The 15,617-nt window shown below is 43.5% G+C and overlaps 1 protein-coding gene across 1 annotated transcript; it reads right to left on the bottom strand.

The window, feature by feature from the left end:
* Nucleotides 1-6,783: 6,783 nt before the first annotated feature.
* Nucleotides 6,784-15,485, bottom strand: SYNJ2BP (synaptojanin 2 binding protein). Its single transcript, XM_063398705.1, has 4 exons — nt 15,242-15,485; nt 11,332-11,468; nt 9,735-9,830; nt 6,784-8,267 (listed from the first exon to the last, which is right to left on the bottom strand). Exons 1-4 carry the CDS (start codon nt 15,306-15,308, stop codon nt 8,127-8,129), a joined length of 441 nt encoding a protein of 146 aa, XP_063254775.1. The 5' UTR covers nt 15,309-15,485; the 3' UTR covers nt 6,784-8,126.
* Between the last annotated feature and the right edge of the window lie 132 nt (nt 15,486-15,617).

Genomic DNA, 15,617 nt, shown 5'->3' with positions numbered 1-15,617 from the left:
TAGAGACAGCAGCAGCAAAGTGCTTTCTCTGAAGCAGCATTTTGACTAAGTTTTCTTGGTTTGTAACCATGGCCACAGAAGTCCATGTGCGGGATTGTGTTTGGTTTATTTTCCAGCTTCATACCACAGCTTCAGAACTACATATTCAGCTGATCAGTGCTCTTGCATTCCCTGTTTAGGATTTTTAGAAGTATTTATACACTAAGAACAAATTCAGTAGCAAAAATGGGACATACCAGCAGTTCAAGGAAAGATTAATTAAAGCTTGAAAAGCAAAGAGAACTTGAATACAGAATGAAGAAGGCTTTCTCCTCCTCACCCTAGCATGTCTAAATGTCCATGCAAGAACATCTAACATTGTTTTTCAAAACCTCTGAGCAAAATGCAGTGGAGCTCATAAAACTGTGTTGTGTAATTTCAGTACAGATTCAATCACTCTCTTCTAGTCAATATTAGAAGAAAAGTAACAATTTGATTAGATTCCTTGACCATATCCTTGACCTACACAGTGCTACCCAATGGTTTATAATTAACTGGCAAAAACGGGACCACTGCTAGGGAAATAATTCAAGTAATTTAAGAAAAAAGGACTCCAGACTGACATTTCCTTACAGAATTGTGATCTCCAAGTGCCAGCCTTGTGGAGCTTGTTAATTCTTGCTAGGTTTGGACAGGAGATGCTAGACAAGATGGTATCTCATTTGGACTTGGCTGTTTATTATTTCTTAAGTTACAGTCTCACAAGATGTGAGCTCTGTCTGAGAAGGCAAGAAAATGGCTACTTCTACTTCATTTCAAGGACTTTTAAACAATAAGCAAAACCAATCAAAACCCGCCACCTAAGTTATTTCTATTTATAACCCAATAAAAGATCACTTAATGTCTGCAGTGCGGGCTCTCACTAACCAATTAGAAAAGATCACCCAAACCCAAGAAGGAGGAGGAAGAAGAAAGTGAAGAAGAAGGACCCAGGCAACGCCCAAATCCCTCCATATTGCTCCTTATATATTTGTATATATTACTATATTCTGTATCCCAAAACCCCAAACTTTAAGTATTTCACCCTGTGACATTACACACCTCTATACAAACTACACACACATACTCCCAGTGCCATCACTCAGTTTTGGAAGCTGTTCCCACAGCCTCAGGTCAAAGTCAGTACCCTCCTGACCACCTGTCAAAGCAGAAAGCCTGATATTTTCAGCATCCAGGGTTCCAACACTGGCCTGACAGACAAGCTGGTTTTTTTGAGGCACTCCTGCCATAATTCAGCCATGTGACAGCTCAGCTGGAAATTGGAAGGCTCACACAACTGCAAGGATTGAGATGAAGGGGCCAAGGAGTTTCCTTTCTGCAGTGTGTCCCGCTCCTTGCTTCTGTGCTTTTTCTGGCTTTACTTCATACCCGATTTCTGCTCCCTTCATGCAACCCCAACATGGCAAAGCCAAGGATACGTGCATGCTTCCCATGTCTAAGAGCATTTTATAGCCCAAGGCATTATCTTTGCTATCAGAATGTGTGACCAGCACACCTTTTTGTGCATCAGCTGAAACAGTCTGTGAAGGACCAGAGCAGAACTGCACACGAAGTCTTCTTGACACTCACTAGAGCCCCTTTTGAAAAGTATTATTTACACAATGAAAGAAGCAAAACATCCATATAATCATGGATTACTACTCACCTTTAATAATTAAATTCTGAACCATATTCCAAAAGTTTGTATTAACTTGCTATATTTAAAAAGAAGGAAGTGAAAGAATTAAATATTACAATTATTTTATCCCCTTTCTTATTATTTTTTATTATTTCAGTGATTTATACGTTTACTAAAACATGCTGAGGAGCAATGAGTGCAAAGGACCACGTGGAGTAACTGTGCACTCACTATTTCATGTATTGCATCTGGACTCCCATACAGGCTATGTACTTCAGTGGGACAGCAAATATCTCACTAATTAAGCAAGTAATTCTTTCATAGAGTCTCTAGTCCCCCTGGGAATCTCTATACTGACAACTTAACATCAGATTGCTAATATCTCAATTTTTTCTGAATTTAATAAACATCCTTAAGGATCCAGGCCCTTTCCTGCATGAATGAGTGTTAATAACCACAGAATCATCTAACTTAGACTATTTCCCACTTAACAACTTGGTATCTTTCAATTAATATCAGCAATCTGCCTTGAAAACTGTGAATCATAAATTTCCAGTGATTCAGGGAAACAGGTTCTAGTCTATTTGTGCTATTAACATCCAGAGTAGTTCTGTGGTTCATCAAGCACTTATTACTAGTTAGGGTAGCTGAAGCAGGCAGCTGTGTCAAAGGTGAAAAAACAGCGATTTATGCCTTACACTGCTATTTCGGCATTCCCAGAAAATACTGAGTTCAAATCAGCCAGCCCCAGCTGTGTTCCCCGACTTCCCCCTCCAAGCCCTAACAGTTTTACTGAACTAGGTTAAGCCATAATTTCTTTTACATCTGATCTTCTTTTCTTTAGGAGCACACTTTTCTCACACACTCACTATGAACAAACAGGTTTTCTTCAGTCCTTTCTTTTTTCAACCCACATTTCCCCAAAAAGCTTTTCCCAGAGATGTTAGCCACAGATCGACAGACAACCCTGCCTTCCAGAACAAGAACAACTTTCTTTCCAAAACTCTGCTTGCCTTTGCTGAACTTTCTCCCTTCTTTTTCTGGAAATAGTCAGTCCCAGCAGAAGAATGGCATGCTTAGCATAAACTGCACTTCTGCTGCACTTCCCCAAGTGCTGGATATAGTCGTGTGGCTGGTTAGCCCTAAGAGCTGTCTATCCTGCACATCCAACCCACAGCAGGAAATGGGATACAGGTCTGATGTCACCTGCCAAGCCCTAATAACTGCAAATATTTTCCCAGCACCACCATGATCAGGAACTTGGAAAGACAAAAAAGGGCAGGCCTGAAGCTGTGAGTTGTCACGACATCAACACAGGTCTTCAGAAGCATTCCCAAAACTGGAATCCAGCTGTTACTGCTGTAGAAACCAAATACCCTGCTTAAGATACTGATACTTAGCAAGATATTTACTTCCTTCTAGCATCCCTATCCATGGAGCAAAGCTCCTAGGGCTTCTTTGGGCTCAGTTCCACGTTGACCAGAACCTCTCACTGCTCTAACTGTACAGCCTCCCCTACCTCACACACATGCTCATGCTCCCTGTTCTGGTGATCTGTCCTCCAACACCTGACACACCAGACAGAACAAGGGCAGTCACAGAATTAAGTGCCAACGTTCACGTTCCAAATGGAAGAGAAAATGAATAAGTGACACCAAATCCAATAGCTAGTTCAAAACAACTAAGGGAACCCAGCTGAATTAACAAGTATCAGTATTTGCTGACACAGAAGCACAAGCACTATTTTTTCTCTAACAATTGCTTTTTTGCCATGAAAAAAAATGCAAGGTAGGCAGAAATGCTAGGCTGCTGAGAGGTGGTAAAGAGAGATGAAAGAGAGCTTTACCAAATGGAAACGTGGCTGGAAGCCTTGAACACAAACACAAGCATACCAGCTTGGTGAACAATCTCCTATCATTCACACACTGCTTTGAATAATTACCTTGCATAAACATCACAGTTACTTATCCTTACTAAGAGTTTCAGCCTAGGAAAGTTGGTTTGGGCAGCCAGGTAAGAAATGTACAGTCACTCTGCAGTGAAGTTTGCCTGTGACCAGTCAGAGCTGCAGCAGCAAGGACACAAGCTGTCAAATATGACAAGGAAAGCTCTTTTGAGTCTGCTCAACACTGCTCTTCATTACCACCTGTGTTAATGTGGCCCTGTCTTGAAGGAGGCTTTGAAAGGCCAGGAGTCCCCCTCAGCTGCACAGGCAGAGAGCAGAGCTGCAGAGATGACATGCACCACACATGGAAGCAGCGATTAGCACCAGTCTGCCTCAAGTGTCACAAGGAAAACCCTGAGGACAAGGGTACAGTCAAGGGCCTCCTTCAGAATTCTTTGTGTGAGCCTTCCTTTGGGCCCCCAAAGCCCAGCTTCTGCCAGCAAGAGAACAGATGAAGTTTACTTACCACTCAGACATAATCTACTTAGTACTATGCAACATGCTGAAAAAAAATGCACATATTTTAAAAAATCAATACCATATGCTATCAAAATGCATCCATTAAACAGACAAAGAACCCAAAAATCAGGAGATGCCAACAGCTACTGAAAACTCATAACCACAGGGGGAAATTGCCCCTGTACCAAACTCCATTCACTTTTTTGTCGATGACCTAGCAGAAGGCAAACCCAGCACTGCTAAAGATAGTGGACTGGTAAATAATACAGCAGACAAGGCAGAGAGACCGTAATCTTGGCTGGCCAGTGCACAGCCAGTGCAAACAGGAGGTGCAGTCATTCAACAAAATGCAAAGTCAGACACCTTCCCCACCCCAGGAAGGCCACATTGGATATGGACAAGGATTTAGAAGCTGGAATATACAGGCACTTAACACTTGCTTCCAGTGTCACACTATGACCAAATGGAATCACTCCTTTGACCTACAAACTAAGACAAGCTACCTCTCATGGGGCAATGGTGTTTTTTTACAGATTCCTTAGGGCACTTGAGACAGCACATGAAGAAGGACAAAGCTGTGTGCCACTCCTAAGAGACTTGTAAAAGCTAGTTAGGAAAAAGCAAGCTCTTGGGAGTTGGCTCAAATGTGCTTTGTACTTATCTGTATCCTAACAAAAAAAAATTTAAAGTTTGCATAGATGGTATTAAAAACTCCTAGTATGGGGCACTGGTATGGTCAACAGTGGGACTCCCACGTGGTTGGGGTGCCTGGATTTTACAAAGCAATACAGAAACTGGAAAGGGTACACAGAACCACAGAAACTACTAAAAGAGAGAAAGTACGCAGAGAATCTAAAAGGGTTCCGTTGGCTTCATTTCTTAAAAATAATGTGAGAGGTAAGGCAATTACAACACACAAATCCCCTCAAAGCGAGGGCCTATCAGTTGTTAGAGGCCTCTTTAATCTAGCACTGAATAACCTAACAAACCAGTTGTTGGAACCTAAAGGCAAACTGAAAGCAAGACACCTCTCCCTCCCACACACTCCTTTCTAGTTTGCACTAATTAAAAAGTGCCAGAAGTTGTGCATCTACCAATCTTCAGATCAAGTTTGGCTGCTCTTTCTCACTGTTATGCCCTCATAAAATATGTGTTATTAGCACATACAGTTCTGAAGACTGAGACACAAATGCCTAGGATTTACAGAAAGTTAAACTAGACAGATTTGTCATTAAATTATGAACCTGAAAATCCATTTTCAGCCGATCAGCACATTCACAATACATCTAACAGATGAGAATGGGAGAAAAACATGGGTGTTTAAGCGTTTCAACTGCCGTCAGTATTAATGGCATATGGGCTCTTAAACAAAACATAAACTAGAGTCAAGATGCTTTTTGTTTGTTTTCAGGATTTCCACTTATCTTTAAAAAAAACCCTAGAGATTTAAGTTGTAACAAAAGGTAAAACTCTCTCTGATCATCTGTATTTCTAAGCTGTCTTCACTAGATTTTTTTACATTTGCTTCTTCTACAATGATAGAAAATATATATACAGCTTCTAGTGCAAAGATAAAAGTCAAGGCTTCAGAAACCACCCTGTAGAAAATACTCTGGAAAATATGGAAAGGTTAGTTACTGAGACAGTCCAGCTGCTCAAAGAAAGTAGTATGAGCCACAGTTCACAGGAGAGTTTGGGGCCGAGGTATTTTCCACTTGGGTTTTGTCAATAAATAGGACAGGAGGTGGCTGGGGATTGGAAAAGGGATTGTTTGGTATCAGGCAGGTACACAAAGGTGTTACTCACTTTTAGACTGGATGGTTTAAATCCTGAGGAAAAATTACTACCCAGCCTTCTGAAAAAGCTACTGAGTGGCAGTTCAATAATTGTGAATATTGTGCACCAGAGGGGCCTTTCCTTTTCTAATAAGCCACGTCAATTATCTGAGCATTGGATATAACCCTTCCCCTCCCTAATAAACTGCCTGCAATATAGATGGCAATCATGTCTGAATAGTATCGAAGTCTCAAACCCAAAAGGTTAAAAAAACAAACAAAAATCACAAAGATTTTGCTTTCTCTTGCTTCATTGGGAAATTACTAAAACTAACCATTATCTTACACAAATCCTCATCCTCCTAGTCTGTTCCACATACTCTCTCATCACAGAAACTCAGCTCAGGCAAAGGCTAACAAGGCAGGCCATTTTCTTAATGTCTGCATCTTTATTCTGAAGGCTGTGACACAACGGCATCAATTTCTAACAACCCATCTTAATACACAGATGTGCTGCACATGGACACTACAGCCAAATATTCAGAGCAGATCACAAACAAGCTGGTTCATGCTGTATCTGCAAAGATCTGTCTACACAGCCCTTCTGCCATCAGGCACAACTGGTTTGCAGGTCAAGGCAAGTCACTGCATGCCTTAGCCCACACCAGCCAACATCAATATTGCTCCCAAAGTCCCCTAAGAATATGGAGCAAAATCCCTCCTGTTTCCTCTTCCCCTTACACTAGAGCAGTCTATAGGCCAAAGCAAGATTTCATATGATCCAAGTGCTCTGAAACTCCGAGGTGATTTAGGAATGCCATGTTCACAGCATAACCACTTCTATCTCCAGCAGACAGCAGGAACACAGCCCTGAGCAAATACAACGATTTCAAACACATCAGCAATGTCCTATGAGAATAGAGGTAGGTAAAGCACCAAGACACCAGTTTTTCTTTGAAAATATATATTGCATATGTGATCTCTTTTTTGGCATCATACAGACCAGAGCATGCATTTTGCTTTTCTTTTACAAAAACAACAACACACATTGATTTCTTGGAGACAAGAGAAACAGGTCTTACCCCACAGAGCTCCTATCAGCTGGAGCTTTAAAACAAATCACAGTGAAGAGATGAGACCCTGCAGGTAAATTCAGCCATATACTTTCCAGAGGAGGGTCTCTTCCCTCTGCTTTTACCTGCTAAGCTTTACCCTGGCTGAAAGCTGACAGCCTGTCTCCTGAACATCACATAACTCTTCACAAAAAAGCAAAAGCCAGGACAATCCCAGCCTGCTCTCAGCTTCTCCCTTTCAATCATCATAAGAGTCTTCTGACTGTAGAGAGCAAGTTAGCTGCTACAGAAAACTGCATCTGAAGTATTCCCTGTGCAAAAAATAACCCCCAAAATGAACCTCTAACCTGAGAAATGCAGAATTCAACCCACCTGATGAATGGAGGAATTATTGCTTCGCTACTAATTTAAAGACTCTTCTGCAGCTTCAGCATGGCCTAATCTCTTGCCACCACTTATCATGGTGATTCAGTTGTCTGCTTGTCTCTCTCCAGTATGCTAGCATTTTGTGGAAAGTTTTCTCTAACAACACTGACCCAAAAATGAGCCATCACTTTGACAATCAAAATCTTCTTCCAGCAGCAGGCTATCTTCTATGTTTCCACAACTGGCAAAATGCCTCACCAATAGTGCATATTGCTGTTAAATCAGCAGCTACACTGAAGATTTTACCTGCGAAACCACAGATGAGATTTTACACATTTAAGGCATTTATTTAGCAACAACCAACAAAATTGCAATGGGAAAATTAATATACCCTTTGCATTGCTTCCCTTTATTCATGGTTTGGACAGAATTCATTAAATTCAAGAAAAAAATCTGTGGAAACAAGGCAAAGCCTCCAGAAAGTGTTTTTGATTTAAAACCACCCCAACTCCCACTCCTGTTAACCAAAAGTTAGACCTTAAAATGTGGAACAGATGAGTGTGTTTGAAAGTTTATGGTGCAAAATAGAGGAGGGTGGCAAAACCTCCTCAGATTTGTCAAAAAATACAGCTATCCCACTCTTTATATAAACACAGTTCTCTCCCTTCCCTTTTTTCTCCCTGCTCCTATCCACCCTGCAAGAAAATCAACATATACAAACATCAGCAGCAACTTTGATGATAGGCAATGATCCTTTTTGGCATCAGTCTGTGACAAGATCGTTGATTCTCCATCTCTAAATTACATGGTAGCTGTGTCAAACACGCAGCGCCATCCCAGCCGTGAGCTCCTCACATCCGCTGCCGGTACCTCAGCAGGATCCACACTGCTGTCGCAGCAAGCGCCAGGCCTGGCACAAGAATGGCTGCCAGAGGAAGCCCACCCGATTCTCCATCTCCTTGGTGACCCACAGGGCCATTCTGTGGCTGCAACTACAAGGAAAAAGAAATTATTTATGTCAGAACCTGTAACAAAGACAGCCCCCAGTTCTGTGTCTGGACCAGGTGGTTCTGTAAGAATGTTTGAAATAGTTTCCCCAGGTACCTGCAGACTCCACACATGGGAGGGTTAGAACAGCTTAGGATGGACTGAACTTACATGCAGGGTGCCCAGTCACTAGCAGGCACCTTCATGTTTCTCTGCCACTTCCTAAACTAGGACTCAAGTGGAGCAGGACACACCTCACACAGCAGGAGAAATGACACACACATACCCAGTGACCCCTTGATGCACTTGCCATCACACCATTTCCTGCCCTCTTTCTCTCCAGGAAAAAGACATCAGTAACTCTCTCTGGTTTTCTTACTTGCCTTATACCCTGGTCCAGAAGACTCACTCCTTTGTTAAGGGAGTAGAAAAGGGATCTCAAGCCACCTCTTCCCACCAGCATGCTTTGGGTAGAGCAGTATTTCTTTTGTCAACTTCCATGCTAGCTGGGGATTAAGGGTTCATCTCTTTTTACACCTAAAATAATGCTAGCATATTTAAACCATAGTAGTTCATATTTCCTATTATTGTAAAATCATTTATGTTGGAAAGACTTCTAAGATTACCAAGTCCAACCATTAATGCAGAACTGCTAAGTTTACTAAGCACTGCATCTGCACATTTTTTAAATGTCTTCAGGGATGGTGACTCAACCACTTCCCTCAGCAGCCTGTTCCACTGCTTGACAACCTTTTCAGTGAAAAAATTCCTAATCAAATCTAAACTTCCCCTGGTGCAACTTGAGGATGTCTCCATTTGTCCTGTCACTTTGCCTGGGAGAAGAAGTCAACCCTTCCCTGGCTACAGCCTCCTTTCAGGCAGTTCTGAAGAGTGATAATGTCTCCCTGAGCCTCCTTTTCTCCAGGCTGAACACCCCCAGCTCCCTCAGCTGCTCCTCAGCCTTGTGCTCCAGACCCTTCACCTGCTTTATTACCCTTCTCTGGACATGTTCAGCACCTCAGTGTCTGTCTGGTAGCGTTGGGCTGCACTCACATTACAACACTAACATGAGTGATGGCCTCTGAAACAAAAGGAGTCCTGTCTCCAGTAAGGTTTTGGCCACTGAAATAAAACTGAGCAACTTGAGATTCTGTCTTCATACACAAACCTTTACCTCTGAGAAAGGAGGTAGTGAGCAAAAACAACATATTCCAGCAAAACAAAGACCTGGGGACACCTCCAAACTCACCTTTTCACTGATACAGAGGTTACACTGGTTACAAAGTAATACAGAGACAATTAATTACAGCTGAGGCAATGAGAGAAGGTCACAGGTCAAACAAAATTTTTATATGCACATATCACACTGAGCACCTGGACACAGTGCTCTTCTTCATCATGAAATAGCCACCAATCATAGAAACCAGTCTAAACTGAGCCAGAAATAACCCTAAGAAACAGGTACAACATACCCTGCGCTGAATTTTCAGAGACACGTAACAGCCTGCATTCCTGAACAGCTCCACAGCATCCTTGTGCCGCAAATCCTTCAACTCTTTCCCATTGATCTAGCAAAAAAGGAAAAGGAGAACCAGATGCTGAAGGTAAAAAAGGCAAGTTTTTTATGATGCAGGTTAACATTGCAATGATAAGACATAAAAACCTTTATGTTTCACAAAATTCTGCATTTGGGGCATGATACTATGATAATAAAGATCCTAATTAATTAATTAATATTAGGATGTATTTTTATATGTTGAGACAGAACACGAGAAACTCCAAGCAAAAACACAGAGGTACTGAAAAAAACTACCTAGAAGCAAAATAAGAATAAAAGATTACAGTTGTGTCAATAGCACCTTCTGATGCTGTTGCTTTTCTGGAAACATATCAAAGGTGTGATTCTAACAGCTAATGAACATAAAAGAGCAGCTACAGCAAAATTATTATTTTGAGTCTCTTCCCTTGTTCCCCCTATTAGTATACCTTTGAAACCTCTCTGAGGGAGTGTTGCAAACACACTTTTATAAGCACACTGATGTAACAAAACCAACCAAAAAAAAATTACTGACATACTTATTGGCATCCACTTTCAAGGGTTACTTTTTCCTTAATTTAAAATAACATATCATAGCACAAGATTTTATAATCCACTTGATTTCATTCACTGAGTGAATACATTGTTATTTTTCATTTTCACCCCCATTACCCCTAATTGTATCCCCCAAGATCACATCCAGTGCCTCCCCTCTCTTCATATATAGATCACCCCAAACACAAGTATGTAAATATTAAACTGTCAAGAAAAAAGAGAATATTCTCTGTTTAACTTAATATCACTTTCTGGATCAGTAATAGGCTCCAATTAGTGCAAGGTAGTCTATAGAGGCTAAAAAGGTCACATGTGGAACATAATAAGCAAGTGTAAAATAAAATTAGGGCGTACAAAAAAGTTGTGTATCATACTGGCAGAGGCTATGTCTTCACCCATCACTTTGTAAAGCTTGTTTCTTGCATGATTGCCAGCTTTCTGAAGAACTAGTGGGTGTGAACATCAGACACTTGAAAACAAATTTCTAAAAGAAGCAGCCTCTGTTATTCTTGAGGAGCTGAAGAGAAGAATATTATGGCCTAGAAGTGTTATAGTCTAAAAATCCCCCTGTGCAAAAGGATCAGAAATCATGGATTACCAGTCAAAAAATGGAAACTGAAGAGGTGGAATACTTTTATTTACACGTGTGTAAATGATAATCCATTGTGAGCAAGAGAAGGTCTGATGGATTCTAAAACCTTAGGGAGGCAAGTCACAGAGGAAACACAAGCACAGCACCACTGAGCACTTCTGTGGCAGATAAGAAGGCAGAAGAGATAAGCCCATGTGTAGAGGCACTCACCTCCCTAGTGCTCAGAGCCCTCCCCAGATCCCAAGACAGCTCCTCCACGGAGTTTGCTTGGGATCATCTTATTCATTCACCACATCCTTCCTCTCTACGCACTGTGATGGAAAACCTGCCTCTCACACCACCCCACTGATCAGGAACACAGGGCACAACAGAAGAGAGGGCTTACCGCTAAGATTTTATCTCCTTCTTGCAATCGGCCATCAAGGTAAGCTGCCCCATCCTTTTTGATCCAGCTGACATAGATGCTGCTGTCATTGGCAATGTACTGCTGATCTGTCCCACCAACAATGTTGAAGCCCAACCCTAAGGTAAGCCAAAGAGAAAGCTGATGAGAAGAAGCTCAAAGCTTCAATCATTCTTGCTTGTTGGGGACTGTACCTTCCCACATTGTCTTGCTGTCTCTACAAAAACTCACAGCATACAAATCTGCATCATCCTTTCCATTGTCTAGAAAAGTTATTCTCATGAAACTGGTCTTGAAAGCAGAGCAGAGACACTAAATGCCTGAGGATCCCAGAAGCTTCATTACACAAAACATCTGCGAGCTGTTTCAGGTGGTGCTGGGGAATACTGAGGGCCATGCCATCACTTCTGAGATGCTGATTCAGCCCGCAGCAGGAATACAATTCTTCAGCACAACACAGAAGAAAAGGAAAGAAACCTCTGCATTTCACATGAGGTTATAGCAAATCACTACCTTTGAGCTATAAGAAATCACCTCTGACAAGCGTTTTGTGAGCTGGGAAACAGGGTAAGGAAAGGAGAGGAGCATTAGAGCCTGTCTACAGATGAGGAAACAGGCAAGGAGAGCTGTGCTACCAGCTTGAGGGCACCTGGAGCTCAGAAGGCTCCCCTCCCACATCTCAGGAGCTGGAAATGCTGGGCTTTGCCTCCAAGAACACAATTAGGCTACATGAAACTACTTCAAATTGCACACAATCACTTTGTTCTGTTTCATGAATTCAAACATGATCAGAAATAAAGACAAAGTTTGCAGATTTAATGCAAAACAAAAAAGAATACACATACATTTATTAGAACTAATGTCCACTTCACATTTGGTATTATTCTTTAAAGGAAGCCTCAGTTACAGATATCTAGCTGGATCCAGCTTCTGGATTAAAGTTAGGACTTCTTGTTTCATTGAAATCCAGAAGAACAAATTGAATTCGAAGTCTGGAAACCCAAAAATTACGAGAGCACATTCCCCACTATACATGCACCTAAGTTTCTTTCTAAATAAAAATGCATTACATGGGACAGGAAAGATTCCCTATGAGGCTTGCAATGAAAAAAGAAAGAAAAGCCAAGGAAAGGAAAAAGAAAAAAGTCAAATATGCAATCAAAGTAAATGGAAAAAAACCCCACTTTTTTTTTTTCCTGACATAAACCAGTAATCCAAAAGCTATTGTCAAGAACAGCTGAGGGCAAGTTCTGCCCACGTTCACCAGACTGATTTATTTGTTTTCGTTTTCTTTCTTATTTTCTCTCGAAGTTGGGACTGGAAACCTTGGAAGGAGAGTTTCAAATGAAAGTAAAACCACCTTATGCCTGCTGGGAAGCAGCATTTTAAATTAGTCACAGGAGATCAAAGCATTTACAAAATGAGTCATGGTATTTTAAGTGTGCATCTGCAGCTGGGAAGTAAAGAAATATTAGCAGTAATTTTGCCACAGCTTTTTTTTTCTTCTCCTCCTGGCAGCTTCAGACAAGTGAGGAAAAAAATGAAAGTGAGAGAAAATTGAAGAAATACTGACATTTCAACTAGAATAATATCTATTCCATGAAAGGCTGGTTGTGCACAGTAATATATCTTTCAATAGAAAATGAAAAAAAAAAAGAAATTTAAAATCCACACTCCTAAAAATGATTTGCCATAAATCCAATAACTTAGGGAAGGGGGAAATCAATATTATAGTATAAGGTTTAATCTTTATTAAAAAGCCAGAAAGAAGGAATCAGGATCTCAGAACACATTGATTCTCTCATACATAAAATCCCTAAAATAGGTATATATATATATGAAAAAAAAGTATACATTTTGCAACTTTTTACTCACGACTGGAAAATAATCACAGTAACAGCTTTCATCAGCAGAGGCAGATCTTCGTGACTAAGAGGCAGCAGTTCATGCTACACCAAGTATTCACAGGGCTTTTTCACTGTGTTTTTCATCTCCAGCACTCAGACTTCTACTCTTCCTAAAAATATCTTACCTATCAAACCTCAAGCTCTTTGCTATTCTCTCCCTTCAGTTCATGCAGCCACAGAAAGAGACACAGCACAGCTGGAAGAAAAGGATCAAGGGGAGAGAGCACGTAGCACTAGATTTCTTGTCTATGAGGGACCAGAAGCAGAACAGCAGAGCTTTAAAAGCAGGCTCTGGGCTAAACCTCTGACCCTTCCTGAGGTTGCAGGCCTCCCTATGCCTCACTTACCCTCTCTGAACTGAAAAGATCCCTCAAAAACACCTTAAATCGGGACTGGCAGGATCAGAAAGTGAACTGAACATAAGCAAATTTGAAAAAGAGACAAATATACACTGTCCTGCCACTGGAAATATATTCACAGCCAATGCAAACTTTTGCCAGAGATGTTTAGCATCAGACCTATTTTAAAAGTTGCAGTCAAAACCCCAATTCAAGAGATTACAGTATCCAAATGTACTTCACAGCTAACAGTGTTTTGTTCCTTCCATAGAAATGAATAATAATTCACATGGCAAGTGTATTGGGGCCATAAGGGGCTGCAGGACCTTCAAACCAAGTAACATAGTTAGAAACCTAAATCTAAAGATGCACAGCCCATCAAAACGACTAAACAAATGCTGCTCATTTGTCTGAAATCACAGTGGTCACGTTCAAGTCCATTCTCAACTCTGCCCTTTAGCATTCCCTTACACCTTCCTTAAAATTTTAGCTCCCCAGATGTATGGAAACAGCCTTCCCATCAGAACCAGCTTCATTTGGCCCAGTTTTCCCTGACAAGCACAGCTTCATTAGCTCAAGCTCATGGTTATGCAGGTAGGGCTACACAGCGCTCAGACCAGAGGGCAATGTGGCGAGCAGGGGAGGCAAAGGGCTGCTCCCTGGGCTCTGATCACCGGCATGAGGACCAGGATCAGCAGCAGCCCTGCATGGACCTGCCTCCACTCCCGAGAAGCACACACACCAGCAGCGTGGATGCTGTGCTCCCTGGGGAGCCCCTGGAGCCAGGGCTGGCAGCGGCTGCACCCAGCAGTGGTGCAGAACAGAAGGGCTGCCACGTCCTCGCTCCTGCTCTTGCAATTAAACACAAAGCCTCACACACCAAAGTACAACTCCAGCTCCAAAAGCCCTTCCGGAGCCTGCCATTCTCTATAGCCAGGCTTTTGCTCCAGAGCTGCATATTTCATGCCAACTTGCCTCACTTCTGAAAGTGTGATTTGAGTGGTACCATAAATCCTGTAAAAAGGTATGGTTTCCATGAGCGCACCTGCTGCTGAGACATGAAAAGCAAAGCCAAAAAATGCCCCACGAAGGGCTGTAATCCCTCTTCCTTCCAGCCTATGCTCCTCTCTCTGACCGCCCCAAAGCCTCTCAAAGCACGCCGGACAATGAACGCCAGGCTGACAGGACAGGGGACGGCCACTCGTGCACACGATCTGCAAACAGCCCCTGACCCGGGGCACCCAACGCGGCTGGGCGCTCGGCAGCTGCCGCCTCACTTGGAAGCGACAGCTCCGCCGGAGATGGCAACTTCCTGGAAAACCAGAGGCGAGACCGGAGGCGAGCTGTCCGCAGGGACACCGGCCTCTACCGCAGAGGACGGACCCTGACGCAGCCAGCTCTTCCTCACGCAGGGCACGGCTTTTCCCGCAGCAGCGTATCCGCCACGGCTATTTCCAGCGGGAGGCCCCTGGGCCCGGCACCTCTGCGCTTCTGTCCTCGCCGCCGGGACGCTCCCTCGGCCGCCCCGGTGCCCGCCACGGCCGCCCCGCCGGCCGCCGCCACCCCGAGCTTCCGCCCCGGCCTCCGCGGGGCTGCCCCGGCCCGGAGGCGCCGCGGGCCCGGCGCGGAGCGGCCGCCCCGCCGTACCTGAGGGTCTGCGGGTGAGGCTGATGATCTCCTCGGCGTAGCCGCCGCCCGCCACGCTGCCGTTCATGCTGCGGCCTGAAGGCGAGCTCGTCTCCCGGGGCAGCCGCGCTCGCCTCCTCGGCCGCCGGCGGGCCGCGCCGCGGAGCGCTGGGAGTTGTAGTCCTGGCGGGACGGGGCTGCTCCCACCGGCGCTCACCGCAGAGAGGAAGAGCAGCGGGCCCCGGGGAACCCAGCACAGCGTCTTCCCGCCCCCCGCACCTTCCCTGGCCCCTGCGCCTGGCCCTGCCTCGCTCCCCGGGCTGGAGCTGGCTTCCTTAGGAAGGTTAAGGGATAGGCCATGGTTGTCTGGAGTAGGCGTACGAGAGAAAGGAGATGT

Source organism: Prinia subflava, chromosome 5 (genome assembly GCF_021018805.1).
Source record: "Prinia subflava isolate CZ2003 ecotype Zambia chromosome 5, Cam_Psub_1.2, whole genome shotgun sequence".
Taxonomy (NCBI): Eukaryota; Metazoa; Chordata; class Aves; order Passeriformes; family Cisticolidae; genus Prinia; species Prinia subflava.
The sequence above is the reverse complement of the archived record's forward strand: the minus strand, read 5'-3'. Positions and strand labels throughout refer to the sequence as shown.